The 20,153-nt window shown below is 37.1% G+C and overlaps 1 protein-coding gene across 4 annotated transcripts in view; it reads left to right on the top strand.

Annotated features, from left to right (window-relative positions):
• Positions 1–209: 209 nt before the first annotated feature.
• Positions 210–20,153, top strand: part of rtn1a (reticulon 1a) — a 137,264-nt gene continuing 117,320 nt past the window's right edge. Inside the window, exon 1 of one of the 4 annotated variants that reach the window (XM_039741020.1) lies at positions 210–824. In XM_039741020.1, the coding sequence (XP_039596954.1) occupies positions 602–824 (223 nt within the window). In that variant the 5' untranslated portion in view covers positions 210–601. The remainder of the gene's footprint in view (positions 825–20,153) is intronic. The other 3 variants (XM_039741019.1, XM_039741021.1, XM_039741022.1) reach the window with 3 other exon arrangements.

Below are 20,153 nucleotides of genomic sequence, written 5' to 3'. Positions count from 1 at the left end.
CACATAAGACAACAGTCCCTCAAAAAGCAAACTCAGTGCTACAGCCCATAAAAACGACCAGCTGAGCTCATTCGAATCTACAGAGTAAATGCACCTTTTCACTCGTTTTGATCACAGTGATGGCATATTGAAACAGTTAAGTCGGAGGTGTACCACCACAGGCTGCGCCCACCCTCCGCTAAAGAGTTAACTTTAAGCTTCACTCCTAAGGAGGGAGCTGCGCCAGCAAGAACTGGGGCGGCCATCCTCCAAAGAAACAATTCAGAAGCGCTGAACACATGAATTCAGGACCAGTTCTCTCGTTAACAGTGCACTGAGAGCCTCTCTGGTCCCCGGAGGAGAAGCCGCGGCCGCTCTCCTCCAGACACCGAACTCGTAGCACGTTGCACTTCCCGAGCTCAATCCGTGCCGCGATGACGTCATCGTCGAAACAGAGATCTAAACAAGCCGCTCTCACTCGCGCAATTCTCTAGTGGAGAGCAAAACCTCGCTGTGGACGCGTTCAGAACGTCTGGCGTGCTTTTTGCGTCCAGACTTTTTTCTTTCTTTCAATTTTTTTTTAATCACACACTTCACAGCTATCGCGCACTGAAGCGCCAACATGTCTACACATCCAAATGTGGAGTCTGGCTCGGACAGCAACTGGTTTGGCGAGGATTTCGAACAGATTGACCGCTTTGGCAACAGCTTGACCACTGTGGAAGAGAAGGCGGCCGTGGCGGTGAGTGCTGATGTGACCCAGAGAAGCTGGCGAGAGGAACAACCCGCAGAGCCTGCGAACAGCCGACCGCCTCCCCCGGTCACCATGGAAACTGTCTCCACAGGTAAGGCGAGCTCGAGAAGCACAGCGGACAAGACACGTCGCTCCGCCGCACTCCGAGCCGCTTGTTGCCGTCATGCATATTGTCCATGTCTCCATAAAGTAACCAGGAGACGAGTGGGCCCCTCCTCGGGAAAGATTTTTAAAAGTAAAGGGGGCGGGGCGGGGTCTTACTCTGACTTTCAGGTGAAAAAAGAAAGACGTGTTTCTGTTAGAAAACTCAGTTAAACACATTTCGCTGCCCGCATGGTTAGCGTTCAAGCAGCCGCAGCAACGGAGGCCTCCGGAGTGGCCGCAGCTAAGCGGCATTGGAAGGGTCACAGTTTCAGTTGGATAAAATGGTGGTCCGTTTTAATGCGTGTTTGTCTGCTAATTGATCTTCATTATTTCTGAGACTGCCTGAATGGCAAACGGGGAGAAGGACTCAATGATAAGGCGCAGATGCAAACCTACACTGCGCGATATATTAAGTGGAAAAACTCTCTCGAAAACTCAAATAAAAACAGTATGTCTGAAGTAACTCGCAGAATTTAATCCTGCTATTAAGTATTAAGAATGTGGCAATGATTTTAAACGTAGTTCCAAAAAAGCACAACTGGAATATTAAATCCTCAGTATGCCCTTTCAGGCAAAATGTGGAAATCCATCAGTTTTCTAAACTCGTGCCGGTCTTCCTACGTCTGCTCTTTTAGGCGAATACCAGTGTAGTACTTGGCGTAATCCAGAACTGGAAGTTAGTTCATCCCAAGACGGCCCACGTAACGTCTTAAGGGAAGAAGCCAACATTAACACATAGATGAATAAAAATCCTACACAGAAGGTGCTCCAAAATGAGGTCCAGATCCTTAGATTTGGTAATAGTAACCTTTGAACGTGGGACTTCGTCGGAAGTGGCAAAGCAGTATTTACAAACTCAAAAGATTACTTTGCTGGATTCTGCTTATAGTTTACTTAGGAGGAATTTCATATTCAGTAGTGGCAGTTAATTCTCAAAGGAGTAGCTCCAGCCTAGAAGACTAATTAGGCCTGCATTTTAATACAGATATTCTAGGAAAAGTACGCATACAGTTAAAGCTCTGAAACAGAAGCACATTGTTAGGCACAGTGTAACTGACACAATTATTCTGGAAAGTAAAAAAATAAAAATGTCAACAGTGATAAAGATTACCGATTAAAGCCAGCAGAGACAGGCATATGTGCACCAGTCACATGCTCGATCCCCTTCTCCAAACAGCATCCTGCCCAGCCCCATTTCCTCTGCAATTAAGTGAGAGGACTCATCTCAGTCACTTAAAGTTCCTATAGGTATATTTCCTTTTATTGCAAGTAGCATGACTTGCTCAAGTTTTGACATCCATAACAATTTTTGTTTATAATTGTCTACTCAGAAACACATGTTCCTTTGTCCAGTTGCATACACATGGTATTGTGAAAAAAGTTAGATTGTGTTTAAAAAGAAAGAGGTAGTTTTGTAGTAGTTTAAATTGTTAGGGTTCACTTGCAAAGTTGTACTTGCTTTTGTCACTGATATGTGACTTTATTAGTCTTGTCCTAAATATACTGTAGTTTGTTTGCCACTTGCCTGGCTTTGTTTCATTTCTTGTAAACAGGGACAGATTTGGTTCATAGTGACCTTGACTGCGATTATGCTGGAATTTAACGACTGGATGCTTGCTGTACTTTGTTTATCTTTTCTTTTTTGTATTAATCATGTAATTTTGTTTTTTGGTGTCTATAACTGTTTTACTTTAAGGCCACTTCACTACTATGGAAAATTCATAGATTGCTTAAGTTAGTAGAAGGCAGGGATGTTAAATAGTATAAACCTCTTTCTTACCTTTAAAGAAGTTGATGTTTAAAGTAAATGTTTAATATTTAATACAAGATTAGGAAGCATTTGTAATTGACCTAACTGGGTACTTACTTTTTTGTAAATGAGGAATATTTGAAGATTTGTCTCTTTTATAGAAATATGCTTCCTGATTTTGCTATAAGCGACAGTCCAGATACACAGACTTGATCCTAGTGCAGGATGTCAGTCCGTCATAGGGTGCCGTCATGCTCATACCTATATTCACTTGTTTTATAGTGGCTAGTCACCCTAACATGTCTGTTTTTAGAATGTGTGGAGAAACTGCAGTTTCATTACTTGCAAACTCTACAATGAAACATGCAGTGATAACCACTTTCTCAGTTTGCCACCTAATACTTTGACATAACTGTGTTATAAGAATAACAATTACATTCACAAAAGAAAATGCAGAAATTTTGAGTTTCATTGGCTGTATTCCAACTGTTTTTCTAATTTAAACCTTAAGCATTCATTAATATAAGTCGCTTATTTTTTTTTTTAAATGCAGAGCCAGTCAGAAAGGTTTCACGTACGTAGTTACACAGAAATTGAGTTTTGGATTAGGAGACAAATGACTGCAATGTATCTTTGTCTGCCAGCATAAAGGGCAAACAGAAATATTTCTGTTATTTAGGTAAGAAGTCCATGTTGAATTCATCAGTTTTTGATTTATGATGAATCAGACTTCATATTATTATATGGCACAATTAGCAGGTGGCAAAATAATAAGTGCATTACATAACAAACAAAATTACAATAGGGTACCAAGTAGACAAATATCCAGTAGCATAAAATCAACACAGCGTGTATAAATAACAACAGTGGTTACAAGGAGAAGATGTGAAATATACTTTACAGATTTTGACAAGCTTTCAAAAGGAGCTTTACAAATAAAATTATAGTTATAATAAAACTTGAATAAAGAATGCATCACTAAAGTTTTAAACCAAATAACATGCATGAAGTAAATTGGTACATTTTGTTTGAATATTCAAATGTAGCAGTTCAGACTAATATAATATATAGTCAGGAAGTATCCTTATTTACTAGTTCAATAGCAATGACCTCTGAAACCTGAAGGGGCAGCAATTTAAAAACCAGAAAGAAAAGTTTGGGTTTTATTCATGATCTGAAAGTAAGGGCAGTTGGAGCCTTAAAAATAGGCCTGGAAACAAAGGTTCAAAGAATAGGAGCCATGGCATTAAATGAGCAAAGAATTATGTAATATTAATTAAATAGTAAGAAGACTAGCATCAGAAAATTTCACATAGCAATGTACATTGTAACCAGTGTAAAGGGGTCTTCTGAAGTATCCTAGAATAAAAACTGTAAGTTGGAAGTAGTGTTTGGGGGTGGGACAACATTATAGATGTACTTAAGGGGTAAGTTTGTGAAGCTAAAAAAAGAAAAGGAAAAAAAAAAAAACAGATTTAGTTGTTTAGAATAGATAAACTTTATTTATCTCAAGAGGAAATTTAGATGATATACATTTTTTCCATTAACAATCTTTCACTGGAAGCATACCAAGCACCATTCATTTGAGATTATATAATTATTCCCTATTTCCTTCTGTACTTAACCTGCCAGAAGAGGTATACAAATATTATTTAAACTAATTTTTTGTACTTAAGATATGTGGGTGACAATGCTGTACAGACAGAAATCTTTGCTGCTTAAACATCTGTTTAATTCTTAAATGTGTTTTCTTGTATGTGAAGATTGCATATTTTTGTTTCCTTTCATATTACAGAAATATGCGTCTTTCGTGTTACAACAGTTTTAGTGAGTCAGGGCAGTCATGCAGTATGACATCCCCAACAACACATTCAGACCTATTTGATTTTGTCATAAGTCGTAGGGAGGAACCCGAGTGTGTGCAAGAGCTGACAACCAGGGAGTGCTCACCTGGACGTACAATGCGTACAGAGTGGCTGAAAAGCAAGAAAAAAAGCAGATGTTTTGGATTGTGCAAACAGAAGAGAGGCTAATTAGTTTTACTTCTTATGTTTGTCAAACAACAACAGAATGTAAAAAGAAATGGCCGAAATTGTGGATCAACTCGCTGCACCTGGGAAGCATTTGTGCAGGCACCGGCCCCGTCTTTCAGCACATTAATTGGCCTTTAGAATGCGGCAAGCTCACAATACCTTGGACCTTTGAAACACTGCTGAAACTTTGTGATGGAGTCATATCATTTGTCATCCCCTGCGATTACCAGTTGTGTATTCTGACTTTCAGAAGGCAACAAGATCCAAAAACAGGAGTCATTAAATTTGACATGCTTTCCTATTACAAGTCCTGTAATGTGCTGCTTGCTTGAGGTGGAGTAGCAAATGTGAAGTAGTTCGACATGAGTAAGTGTGGCTCTGTGTTTGTGTGTGTGACTGTACCTGGGATGGACTGGTGTCATGTCTATAGTTGGTTTCTATCTCATGCCGTGTTTCTCAGTCTCGCTGGGCTCTGATTTTCTTTGACTCTATAGAGGATAAGACTTTTGAGGAAATGTGTATTGGCTCAATGATTTGTAGGTCACTTTGTAAGGAAGTGTTCCTTTGGCTTTTGTAAAAGTCAATATTTAGTACATTATAGTTTTGTCATAAATACAGAAATTGCTTGCTTTGTGAAACTATCGTACTGTATTATAACATAGATGCTTGGATTTCCACTCTGTCTGATAGAATGTGAATGCAGCATCATGTTAAGAATGTTGTGACAAGTATGGAGGTGATCAAATAATTTATTTGACAAATGTTCAATCTAAATATAAATTGCTTTGATTTTTTAATTGAAATCATTAGTCCATGTTTATATTAATATCCGTAACTGTGACATTTTTTATATTAACCCCCCCCATGATAAATTTGAATTCTGGGAATTTTCTGTGCATACTGGTTGTTAGAATTTATATTCTATTGTTAGACAGGTATAAACCCGGGCTGGTGATGGTACATATATCCTTGTGGTTAAGATGTCAGTCATTTTCCAACCCACTATATCCTAACACAGGGTTGGGGGGGGTGGGTGGGTGGATCTGCTGGAGCCAATCCCAGCCAGCACAGGGTGCAAGGCAGGAACAAACCCCGGGCAGGGCGCCAGCCAACTGCAGAACACACACCCACCCACACCAAGCACACACTAGGGACAATTTAGGATCGCCAGTGCACCTAACCTGCATGCCTTTGGACTGTTGAAGGAAACCAGAGCGCCCAGAGGAAACCCACACAGACACGGGGAGAACATTCAAACTCCACGCAGGGAGGACCCAGGAAGTGAACCCGGGTCTCCTAATTGCAAGGCAGCAGCGCTACCACCGTGCTGCCCTAAGGTGTAATCAATTCTTTTAAATTCAATGTATTTTTGTTTTAGAACTCTTTACTGAGTTCAGACTGTGAGCACAGGTGGCAATTCTCAGCCATAATGCTTTAAACCAGGGGTCACCAACCTTTTTGAAACTGAGAGCTACTTCAAGGGTACTGAGTAATACGAATGGCTACTTGTTTGATACAAACTTCCTGAAAAACATGAAGTTGATCGGTTCACCTCTAATGATATTATTAATATATTGGAAATTTTTCTTAGCTTTTCTGCCATGTTTTTCTTTATTTTTAGGGGGTAAAAACTGCATTTAGCTCTCCATCTTAGCTGTGCCTGTTTGCTTGACTCAGCAAAGAGTGGGATGGAGGTTTGTCTTGCGCACAATACTGAACTTTGACCTCAGACTACCCCCCAATCTACATCAATGCAAGTGTTACTGATTCAAAAAGAGCAACAACACAATTAAATACCATTTTTAGACAGAGCTCTATAGTGTCTAGTGCTATTTTTAGAACATGCCCTGTGGGCAACTCACATGGTCCCTGCGGGCCCCACTGGCACCGTCTTGGCTACCTCTGCTCTAAACCAAATACCTTTTACCTACGGTTACACTCAAGTTAAGCTAAATATACAGTAAAATTAATAGGCTTCAATCTGATTAACATAAAGTCATGAAAGTTTACATCCATGGACATAACTGAAATACAGATTGGTCAGTTGACAACTGAGGAGAGGAAATAAAAAAAAAAAAAACAAATAACAGTTGACAGCCTTTCAAAAGAACATCAACCTCTGGGCGGTCAAAACTTGGTTATAACAAAGTCACAATTCAGGTGATCTAAACACATTCATCTTTGAATTTCAATTTTCAGTGCTCCTACTATCTCTGTGTCTCTTCCAATGTGCAGGTGTAACTGCCTAGCAATGTAGCAGTGGCACCACCAACAAAACAGCAGCAAGATTAAAATAGGGTATGCTAGGCTGAAAGTAATGGGTTTTCAACCTGAATTTAAATGCTAAGACCTATGGGGCATCTCATACATAACAAGGCAGATCATTCCACAGTTTTGGGTCCTATATCTAAACGCATGATCTCCCACTGTTGGTTTTTTAATCCTTGGAATATTTAGTTGACTGGCATCCTCAGGTTGTATGCATGTATTGATAAGTTTAGATAATTATGTAGGGTTTCTGCCACCTAAAGGTTCATATGTAACAAACGGGTTTGAAATGGCATAAATGTAACTAGAAACAAGTATAAAGACTTAAAAACAGAAGTTATGTATATTTTCAAACTTTCTTGTTTTAGATTATTTCAGTAGTATTTTGAATTAAATAAAAGCTACAACGAATATTTTGAACAACTTATAATTAGCACATTGAAAAAATGCTTTAATTCTCTGCCTTGTTGGTATTTGGGAACATCCTAATTGTGATATTTTTTAATTTGTTAAAAACAGGCTCAGACAGTACGATTAGTAAAAGATAAGTTGTTGACAAAGAACACCTAAATAGTGTGCTGATTCTGTAAAAGTAATGTTTAGCTCTGTTGCCTTATTGCTCTCTTTATCATTCTCACCACGCAATAATATTTTTTTTCTGTTTTTAAAGACATGTAGTTATCACTCATTCTATATTTTTTTCTTACAGACACAAGTATTTAAAAAGAAACAGAAGAGGTGTTATACAGTATGAAGGAAAGATATAGCGGAGTATTAGCATGCAATGAATGTGAATATCATGTTTTCCAGCTATCATATATCTCCCATTTGCACCATATAAAGTTAAAACCGTTCGAGTAATGAGCCACGAGAGACCAGATATCTAACTTAATAATAGTATTCTGTTATTTCTGTACACACTAGCAGCATTTCCATTAACCTCCTTAATGCGCATTTTGAAATTACGAAACAAAAATCCGGTAATGGAGACACATGAATTTTGAAAAAGCTGTCAAAATTTGCAAAAAAGTTTCTATGCTCGCTTGAAGTGGTTTTTCAGAAGATTCGACAAAGCAATAATTAGCAAAACTCCAATGGAAACACTTTTTTCACATTTAGGTTCCGTAACATGCCGTACATTTTTAAACACCTGTGCAAATGTGATGTGGAGAATACAGCAGTATCATGAGCACTATCGTTTCACCCAACACAAATGTCCCTGGTCATTAATCTGTTGTCAATGACTGCCTGCAGAACAATAGATTTCCAATCTTTCCTGTTAACAACATAATCCTGATACCCATCACGAGTAGGGATATGTGAGCCATCAGTTGCACCATACACCTGAGATATTTTTTGTGTGCCTCATAATTGTGGCTATGGCTGTGCATTTCTCGGTCAGGACTGGCTCCCTGTTGCCCTGCGTAATTTCATGAATGTTGAGCTGCTCGTCCTAAAATTTTTTACCCACAGCTCCCTCAGTAAATTCACTGAGGACAATTTCAAAAAAATCTCCAATACGTGGCCTCTGTCAAGTATAGGGAGTTTGCCTTCCCTTTATTGTATTCACTCACCCTAGTCACCTCCGATTAAAAATGAACATGGCAATTGTAGATGCAACTGAAATAACAGACCCAACACCCATCATATCGGCCATCATTTTTAATTTCAGGTGATAATAAAAACATAATCCACATAAAATCACTCAATGGAAACACAGATAATTCACATTTGTGTGTTGTCGACTTTTCAGAAGTATCGCTTCTATTTTGTGCATAACTGCAATGGGCATGCGGCTACTGTCATTTTTTTTCATACGTAAGACATAATACCCTGACATTGCCTTCATCAGAGAACATTGACATATTATTGATAGCGCAAGTTCATGCAGCTTACATAATATGATCTATGTAAAAACCAGACTGAAGGTTCTCTATTAAATTGTAATGGATAAGGTGAGACTGAGGATGCATGGCAAGTATTAATGCAATTACTTTAAAGAAAAAAGATAAACTTGAAAAAGGTTAGGTATGTTTGGTGCTAAATCAGTTTTTATTTTTTCCTTTTTTTAAAGAATGATGGTCTGATAACCGTTAATTTAAGTGTATTGGCATCTGTTATACTCAATAAAAATCGATTAAGAAGAATGGGTATTGCCGAAAGACTGTTCAATATTTTATGTATTATTGGGCTAAAAGATGGGCAGTAGGCTTCATTTTAGAAATTAAGGCTCTTTTAGGAAAGCACAAAGAAGAGACAGGGTTTGACACTATGTTTGCTAGATGACTTTAATATCTGTGATCTTATGTGTTTTATCATTAAAGAATTTCAAAGAGTCTGTGCTGGTTAAATATGTGGTCATTTTGCATTGCATTTCTGATTGGCTGCTTGCCAAAGTAGCAAATGTTCCCAACCGTACATGAGGGTTATTTCTGTTTTCATATACAAGTCTAAAACAGTATTTAGAATGAGCCCTAAAAAGAGGTTTTGTTAAACCTTTGTAGCACTGTCAAAACCATTTGAAATACCTGTAACTTTTGCATCTGTGCTCATGATTTCTGCATTCTAATTCTTAAGCATTTGTGTGGACTCATAAAATCAAGGTAAGTTTCCTTGAACTCTTAGCACACTTGTTTTGAGTGGGATACTATATCTGAGGTCTCTTTCAGAGAGACACTATAGTTGTATGCCAACTGATCTATATTCTTTCTCCTCCAGAATTTTGTTTGAGTTTCTCATAGTATGAAGAATTTTTCACATAAAGTTTCATGTAATGTTAGGTGTGCCTCTCAGCAGTACTTTTAGTAAGGAATGTACTGTGATGGGACTCTCTCAGACAGATGTGTTATTTAAGAAAAATATACAAATGGATCGATAGAGATGGAATTTACAGAACATGTGTAGTTGACAAGAACAATCAGGCTGTCTGATTAGTATTGCTTACGCTGCTAATGTGGATCAATGAAAATATGTTACTTAAGATTAAGAAAATGCACACATTTTGAGGAAAGCTAATGTATTAAATCAAAGTCAGATACTTTCTCATATGAGAACAGCTTGATGCAAAGTTTCATCACTGTAAACTTAAATATTTTTTTCCATTCTGTAATATTTTATTGGAGTACCTTTTTTCAGCAACAAGGCAGGGACAACTTCTGGACAGGGCGGCAGTCCATCGGAGGGTGAACACACACACATAAAATATAGTGCCAATTTAACAACACTGATTCACCTAAGTTTAATCAGGTTTAAATTTAGTAAGATCAGCACAGATGTTTGAACACAGGGAGAATGGGCAGTCATTCCTACCCCACAGCACTTGGTTCTACATGGAGTCTTCATGTTCTCCCCTTGTACTTAGGTATTGATTGATATTAGTGTCAATTAATTTACTCACTCAAAAACATTCTCTCAGCTCTTTTTCCCTTCATGTATCATCAGTGGCAACTCATCATACATTAAAAAATCAATATTTGGTTTGTAGCACTTCAATGTGCTCTATTGTACATTCTGCCTTTTTTTGATCATGCGTGCACAACCTGCAGCATGGAAGGAAAAGCTGGCTTGGCCCTTTCAAAAAAAATTTTTTATTTAAAAATAAAATGCAGAATAACCAGTTCAGTTCAAATGTATTGGCATATGTACAAAATACAATGAAACTCTTGTGTTCTTTTCACTACACTTCCACTCAGAGGGCATCTCAGTCTGTACCCTTTGTAAAACAACATCACGGAGTGTAATGGGCTTTTGGGGAGGTGGCCTTCAGTGTTGGTTTGTCATAATTCCACCGCGTCCGCAATCTGACAAACGAGCAAGAAATGTACCTTAAGAAAATAGGGCCAAGAATCGGTGATAAAATAATGATTTGAAGTTTCCTTCCTTTACCACAAGGATGCCTCATATATGCAGAAGGCCTGTTCCGTTAAATCAAAATGTGTGCCATTTCAGTGTGGACATATTTAGTAAGTTTTAGTTTTAGTAACTTTCACCTTTGGACCCTGGTACCCTAAAGCCACATTATAACTACAAGAAGAGACAAGGTGTTTTTAAAATGTATAACGAGTGCTTTACTTTAGATACTATGATTAAGAAGAAATACCAAACCTATTCTTTAAGGACCAGGCTTCCAAGTTAGTTCACCAGCTGTTTGTATAATCAAATGGACACTATGGTCCCATATGATCACTTTTGGGACCACGTGCGCTCTAGGAGACAGGAGGGATTTCCATCTCTAGTGTTTCTTTCTTGCATCACTCTCTTTCTTGGAAAACTGTCAAGCCACCCTATCAACTTCGGAGTTTCATGCTGTCCAGCATTATAGGGGTGCATTGCAAGCTACCCTCTGCACCATTTCCAATTTTTAAATCTGCCAGTGTCCCCTTCCAGAGCACTTGGTATACACTCATGAATTGCTGCCCCTGCTGTCACTTTGTTTTTCTTGCTGCTATCTGCAGGACTGCCATTACCAATTGTCAAATTGGTGCCTTTCCCCCTAGTAATTTGTTGCCATCCTGGTACTTCTTTCTTTTCTGTGTTTTGTGAACCAGATTCTATGTTAACACTTGTATTAGTGGTTTTATTTTGTTTCTCTAGATTTAGTGACTATCCATAAAAACAGCATAATCATGTTGCAAGTCAGCTATTAGTGGAGTGCATTGTACAATATACATGAAAATCAGCATGATAATCTGGAAGTTTACTTTCCTCCCACAGTCCAAAGCCATACTGTTTAATGGCAGATCCAGCCCTTGTCATATCCCACAAAGTTCTGTGCTTTGTTCAATTTTGTTGAATAGGTAAAAGCTGCCACAAGGATCTTTTAATGTATGACTTTCATACTGACACCCAGCTCTATGCGAAGATAATTACTGCATACCCTTTGGCCATAGACAAACTCACTGCCTGCCTCAGTGAGTACTGAACACTAATAAAAGTGAGCAACTTCTTTTGTGATCCCCAGTTTAACTCAAGAAGTTTGACTTTTCTTACAGAATCTTATTTCTTGGGAAATTATTCAGTTGTCCTCTGCCATTAGTCTTGTAGTCACACTCAACAGCTCTGCACTTTAAATGTCACATCTTGGCTGCAATCCAAAAATATTTCCATCATCCTATAAACACTAGTATAGTTTGAAATGCATCTCCTCATCCAATGCAAACAAATACATGCCACGCTTTCGTTACCTGTTGTTTGGATTACACATGATGTTTCTGCTTTTGAAATATTAACATACAAGTAGAACTTTGATATACTGATTTCCGAGTTCTGACTTTGACAGGGATGAAACATAGCAAGCATATCCCTTGTCATCTGGCTGCACAACATGGCTTCCTGTCTATAAATCAATGACCTTGAAAACGTGACTGCTGATTTCAAAAGCTGCAGATTTCAACACCCAAGAGTGCCTATCGCAAGAGCCACATTATACAACTCTTGGTGGATTCTCATTTAGCCTTGTGATCCTTGTTTTCTTGAAATTTCTGTCTTTATCAGAATGTGAGGTTTTATTGGTGAAATTACTTAGATATTACCTAGATTTCCTCAGAACTTATTAGATATAACAGTGGTTAACTATGTTGTAATTATTTTAGTCACACTGACTCTACTATGCTATTTCATGTTTTAATGCCCCTTGTTTGTATATACGTATGTACATAAAGCTTTTTGTAGATGCTTTAACTACTTATTTTTCGGGGATTTACTTTGTATTTGTTCATTTTATCTCTTTGAATTATATTGTATTGTGTCTTTTTAAAGTACTTTTTGTTGGCATGCTTTTTGGGTATAAACAGTGTTGCCGTCTTCTGTCTTCGCTATAATGTCAGGCCCTACTGAGAATTCAGTTTGTTGTGTTTTCGTGAAACGTGGCTAACCACCATCCCAGATGCTAACATGGAGGACTTGCTCTCTATGTGAATACAAGGTGGTGCAACTCTGGAAATGTAAATGTTAAAATGTTGGCCATAAGTCTGCGTCCCTATTACTTGCCCAGAGAGTTTGGACACGTCATTGTTGTTATTGTTTACATCCCTCCTCGTTTGGACATAGATAGCGGGTGACATCATCCATTCTGCTATTGCTAAATTACAAACACCGCACCCTGAGGCGCTTGTGCTAATCGCCGGAGATTTTAACCATGTGATGCTGGACAAAACATTACCAGCCATCTCCCAGTATGTGGATTGTAACACCCGGGGAATTGGGACTATCGACCTACTGTATGCAAATGTTAAAGACGCATACAGCACCACCCTGCTGCCTGCGCTTGGAAAAACAGATCATAACCTGGTTCTGCTTCAGCCTCACTACAAACCAAGAGTGAGGGAGCTACCTACAACCACACGCTCATTCAGGAAGTGGTCCCCTGAGGCAGAGCAGCATCACTGTTTAATTTATCTATCTATCTATCTATCTATCTATCTATCTATCTATCTATCTATCTATCTATCTATCTATCTATCTATCTATCTATCTATCTATCTATCTATCTATCTATCTATCTATCTAGGTAATTCGGTTTTGTGCTTCATTAACAGTGGAAGTTTATTTTAATAATTTTCAGATGAGGTATAACAGATCAGACATTTTAAGAAGAGCTAATATATGACTGTAGTTTGGAAAGATGCTGAGATGCCATCATTTTTTTTTTTTTTTTACATAATTTATGATAATGAATCAGATTCTTCATGTTGCTAGTTGATTGAATACCTGAAGAATTAACTGATTTGTCTAATGAAGCTGAGGTCTTTTGAAGGAATGGATACAGTAGGTAAACATCATGTATAGCGGGAGCAGGCTGTTGTTCAGCTGTCAGTTTCTGTCTCTGTTTGTACATGAATACAATATATATATATACAATACTCTGATTTACATTATTCATTTTATATTCAGATTTGTAGACATTTTATTTAAAAGGTTTGGTTAAGTAATATTTATCAAAAAAAATCACTCAAATCATATTATTATGGCCATATAAAAAATCATATTAAAACATATCCTGGGGTGGGGCTCCTAGAAATCCTTATAAAAAGATCCTTAGATAAAAAATAAAGTTCTGCTCAAATATTTCATGTAACAGCAAAGCCAGAGACTTCTCTTAACAGCTTTTAGTGCTTACTAAAACAAATATGACAAGAATCATGTCAGAAATGAGTTTCAACTTTAAAAATGTGTGTGATGTATAAAGAGAGCCACAACTTCATAAAAGCATTTTATTGTCAGTTATAAACTAGAGAATTCTGAATGAGTCTGTTTTATTTGTAATGTTTCTTTCACCCATCAAAACTGTACTAAAATACGCTATCAATATCTTACAATAAATTTTTAAATCTATTGTAGCACACTCTTTCACAATATCACACATAAGTAGCATAAGGAAAAGATCTGCTTTTTTTCTATTTGTGTATTACTGTAAGATTAGTACTCTGTGAATCTTATTTAAAACCTAACCTAAACAATAAAATACATATTCTTAAAAAATGTACCAAGTTAAAGAAATCTGCGTGCCATGGCAAAAAATGAATTTACACAATTTTGAGTTATTGCTGAAATTTCCAGTTTTGATACAATACTTTAAGAAGTATCAATATTAATACCATTTTTGATACCAGTGCGGGGGAAGTGAAAGGGAGGAGGCAGATGCAAGAATTTCATTGTAAATTTCTTATTAAAAATACATAGCTAAATTCCTTTTGAGGGTGTGTACTTGTTCAAATGCCTCAGAGTTCAGAAAAGAACCATGGTTAACTATATTAACAAATGTTAAATGAATGAAAATAATGTTGTTCCTAAAGGAAGTGGACCTGTTCAAAAGCCCCTGACATTGCTATGTATTCTTAAGTCAGTAGAATGCAAATAGTGCAATATCCTGTAAGTGTTACTTAGCTTAACACAGTGTAGCTTAACGCAGTGCTTTCCAAACTTTTTCATGGCACCCTCTCTGCCCCCTGACTTTAAAAGTTTACCTTGATGCCCCAGCATAACAGGCTAGGAAATTATTGACCTATTTAAACCTGTTTCAGTTCTTGGGTATCAAGATACTAATGTTTCTTCTTCTTCCTGTTGCTGTTTTACTGCACATATATAATATTTGCACGTTTCTTTGTTGGTACCTTCTCATTAGTGAATTTAGTTTACTGTTAACAGAACACAGTATGCACACCAATCCTGAAAACTTCCTGAAAAGTGGCATTTTTGACACGCTTTTAATAAAAATATCGCATCGACTCTCAAAAAAACAGCATCCCACTAAAATGCAACATGACAATTAACACACCTCTAAAATAAGAATGCAGACTCCAGGAGCAAACAGCAGAGGAACTGATTGTGTGTCTACTTTCAGACTAGAGCTAAATCAAAAAGTTGAATTACTTCCATTGGACACTTCTGTTTGAAGGCTACAGTCTTCACTGTTAATCGTGAGCAGCGGTACAGTGATTGAGAGGAGAAAGGGAGCAATGTGCATGTGTGCAGTGTGCGGGCCTGAGCTCTCCGTCTAAAGAGTAAGCAAGCAGTAAAGCGCCTCTGATATGGACAGAATCAATTCAACAGACAGTGAGTATTGTACAGTTTCAAAATGTCAGAAGCAATATTATTTGATAAATCAATATTTTTTACATCAATAGTTGTTGCTGAAGGTACACAGGGCTCAGCTCTTCTAAAGTGCAGAGAGATGCAGTTTGTAGCAGATACATTATTAATTCACACAAGGCATGACATTTAAAATAGTAATTAATTCTAAGCTGAATTTATTCTCTGATCTCAGTTATGGATGTTGCATATTTGGTATGACAACAGATTAATATTTTAGCATTTTGGTTGTAGCTTGAAGGTGTCAAAGTTTAATAATCTTAATTATCTTAATTTTGGCCAAATTACAGTACCTGCTGTTAATGTTGTAAAAACTAAACATTTCCAATGTGTTTTCTTTCTCATCTTGCTAATGCATCCTGTTCAATGTGTTTCTTTCTGATCTGAAAAGTCCAGACTAAACACAAGCATTTTCTCATCTCTGCTACCTCTGAGGCTGTTTCAATTTGGAATGGAGAGCTTGTTATTTTTTTTTTTTCTAAATACTGGGAAATTATCACAACCTAATCTCTCTGTAGTTTTGGGCATTTAAGGGTACACATAGGCCTAGATTTATTAAAATGTCTCAAGTTCGTTAACAGTGAAATATTTTCTTGCGTGGCACATCTTTTCCGGAAACAATAAGTACAATGAAGAATCTTTGTTAAGAGAATCTCCAGCAGCCTCATACCTTTTCTTAGCCCATACAGGAAGAATCTGAAGGAATGAAAGCAGAGTATATTCCAAGTTTTAAGATTGTTTGCCAGCACTTCTTCAAGGCTGTCCAAACGTCATTCTTCATGGCCTTAATAAACTCCCAGTACACCCATACTTTCTCTTTTTTGTTCATGTAATTCAAGCTTTTTTGCCTGCTGGTTCCTATCAACCCAAGCCAAAGGACCTCCTGCTAACATTGCAAGGAAGGTCTCTTTCTTCAGCTTAGTAGCTTCCCCTACTAATTGTATCCATCAACATGTCATAGGGATGCCACAACAGGCACCAACACAATTTTCCAACTTCTTTTTGCAATTACCTTCAAAATAGAACAGATTCCCTTTAGACTCTACGTACCTGACCTATCCAGAGATTTAAGAAGAGCGCAGAGTTGAACTGATTCCAAATAAGAGTATCTGCTAGTAATTCCCATCATTCTCTCATTAATTCTTTGGGTTGTCAAGGTCTGCTCAGTAGTTGCTCCATATATCTTAGCCTGTGCATATTCAGTTGACAGTTTAGCTGCTGTCTCTACTTGAGTGTTCATAACATACAGCCTCAGCTACAGCTACAAAGTTAGGGACATTTGGCCTAAGATGCTATGGTACCAGGTACAATTATGAGTAGCATTATGTTTGAATATTGGGTTGATTACAGACAATGCATGACTAGTATAGAAGTCAAATAACTCACTGTTTGGATTCAGGATACATAGGCTGTATTTCCAATAACACTTCTCCAAGTAGCTGTATGATTCACCATGACAGTGACTCTTAATAGGACTACTGGGTCCTGTTTCTTAAAAAAACCATCTTATGCAATAAAGAATGTTCTTTTTTTTTTCCATTGATGCAAGCAACGGTCAAAGTTTCCCTCTCTGCAGTTCAAAATTTGAATTGAGCTGGCCCTTCTGTACCCTGAAACCAACTCCAGCTGTAGAGAACCCAGCTGTGAACTCGTGTCTGTGGGACAATCAATAGTAGAAGAGAGGAAAAAAAGAGAGAGAGATCAAGGTCACCATAGATTGAGAAGGCTGGTTCAAGAGGCAGACTTGTGCATATAGGCGAGTCTGACAATATCAAGCTGGTCCTTAACAACCTTCTGCAAAAAGATCAAGTTCCTTCTCATGTTCTGTAAGCCGGCCTCTATTGCTGAGGCTAGTGTTAGTCTTAACTCTAGTTAAACTGGCATTCCACCTGACCCTCATCCTTTACTAAGTGTGTGGAGGTTCCATTTGGCTTTTTTAGACCAATCTGTGTGGGTCATTTGGCCACCAGCCACTCACTAATGAGCACCACTCCCAGGCCTGGCCAATATAGGGTCCTGGTATTCCTATTCCAGAAAAGATTATCTTTCATTTAATCCAAATAACCACACGTCATTTGTAAGTTGTTTTTCTTCTGCCCCTTCACCTCAGACTAATCGTAGGTAATCATATAAGGAGCACATATCTCCAGACGACAAAGCCCTAAGGATCATTGAGTTACACATGGCATCCACTGCCATGCCAAGGTCACAGTCCAGTGAAGGGCTGTGTAAACATAAGTTTTATGTGAAAACAAATACAGCAGTACATTAAAGAAAAGTACATATTGATACTATTTCATTTAGAGATGCAAGAAAAAATATAATTCAATAATTTTAAAAACTTGACAACTCGATGGGGTCTGAAATCAATTTCTGAAATAATGGTTCTATTTCGTTATACTCCTTGGAAACCGCTTACTATTAAACATTACATGCAACATTATTAGGAGTGCACAGTGGCAGACTCCACTCATTATGCCTCAGAAGAAGGTTTTTTATTGGTTTACTGTCAAAAAGGGGCATCATTGGTTTGTTTGCTTTTGTTTTCGTGCATTATTAAAGTTTATTTTCATTTTTTTTTAATTGATTTCGGTAATGGCACTTAGTTGCCATTTTGTGCACTATATTTGTTTTTACATGGAGACATTTTTGTGTGTCTGGTTGATATGATTCTGTTTGCTTACTAGGTACTGTATGTAATATATGTGCCTTGTGACCTGTCAACATTATGGCAACCATGATACATATAAGGACGACACTTGAATTTAGGCAAGTGCCGAAGATATCTTGAAGGATTCGCACTGTGAGAGACCAGTGCTTGGTTTTCATGTTTGTTTTGAGTATGATTCTGGTTTTTAATTTTTGTTTTGTTTTAATGATAATAAATATCCATGTTAAAGACCTACCAGTGACCTGGACAGACGTCTTGCCTAATCCCTAAAGAGAAAATTTGCACATATCATCTGATATTATCTATTAAAACAAAACTGATCAGTTGGACCAATCTTTCTGTCCAACGTGATCTTAACAGAGTGAATCTTATGTAGCTGCAAGGATTCAAGATGGCTTTAATGTTGTGAGGTCACTAGGGTGATACAGTACAGGGAGTGTGTCAACAGAAGTTGTTTTATCTTAGCATGCCAGATATTTTTTGCCTCTGTTAAAGCAGGCTTGAATAGCAGCTCCCCTGATTATTTCAACACTTTATTAGTTGTGGTATTTATAAGCAATTATTTTGTTCATTTGTTATAATTTTTTTTTACTAGAGATTATTTTTTCCCGAACAAGGGAAAGAATGAAAATATAAATCAAGGTTTTTTTTTTTATGACAAATAGAAATGTGATAGTTCATATACAATGTATATTTAGACAAACTCACTTTAGTCATTTGAGGGTTCCAGTACAGTATATAGAATTTATCAGTTCAGTTCAACTGTATCAGTTATTTGATATAATGCAACATTAATGTGTTTGTCAGTATTAATGATTCAAAGTAAGTGGATCAACTGCAGAAAATATTAAAAGACCATGTCATTCATTCTTTTTATGTGATTTTGTCTTCGCAATAATACTTAAATTGGGTCTAAGGTGTGGCAAATTTTAATGTTTATGTTATGAGATATATAGAGAGACTTATGTACAGTAGGGTTATTATTGTCATATGACTCTAGAGCCATTCCACTGAAGGTTTAGATACACTAAGAAATTTCTGTATAGCAATACGTACTGAAATTGTGTGTTTATACCCTGTAATGCTATCAGACATCAGCTAAAAACATTCTAAAGTAGCTCATCTACTGTACATTGGAATCTTTTGCAGTACAGAATTGTGTTGAAAACTCTGCTACTGACTTATAAAGCCTTTCCATGAGTCCTGAAGAGCAAATTACCTTGTGATTTTCTAATGCTTGTTTTCTTACCTTTTATTTCCCAAAACATCCTGTTCAACCCATTTTAATTACTCATCAGCTTTATAGCTCATACTCTCTGAAACTCAGCCTTCAGGTCTGCTTCACAGGCTTCGTCTGGCTTAACAGTCAAAAAATATGAAAATACTGCTGTTCTTGCTGGATTTTTAATTGCGGCCCATTCATTTCTGCCTTTCAATAGTCCCCCCTTTTCACTACAAAAATAATGAAAGCACCGTGCAGTATTCTTTCTTGGGCTACAAGCAGTGAAAGCTCTAAACAGAATTATTCATTTTTTATGTGCTATAGTTTTCACTTCCTACACTTCATAATATTGTAACTAAGTTTGACTTGTAAATCTCCTTTTTAATCGAACGTGCTCTTCAATTTTGTAACGTATAGTCCTGTTTCCTCTTAGATTCTGTCCTTGAGAATTTTTTCTGTTTTTTCTTCCCTGTAACAGCCTATAATGTCAATATTTGAAATAATATTAATTGGTTGATTGAAAGAGTGGGGCTAATTACAGCCCAGTTTTAGAAAGTTTTACTTGGTGTTGCAAAAAGCTTAAAACATGAATAAATGAACATAAATATGGTTTTACAGTTTACAGACTGTGCATTTTTTGCTGTATTTTCACTGTGAGGTCATCCAAAAAATATATTAAAGCTGAAATATATTTTAATAGGTGTCATTTTTATGTTACAATACTAAAATAAATAAAACCATGT

Source organism: Polypterus senegalus, chromosome 18 (genome assembly GCF_016835505.1).
Source record: "Polypterus senegalus isolate Bchr_013 chromosome 18, ASM1683550v1, whole genome shotgun sequence".
NCBI lineage: Eukaryota > Metazoa > Chordata > Cladistia > Polypteriformes > Polypteridae > Polypterus > Polypterus senegalus.
The sequence above is the reverse complement of the archived record's forward strand: the minus strand, read 5'-3'. Positions and strand labels throughout refer to the sequence as shown.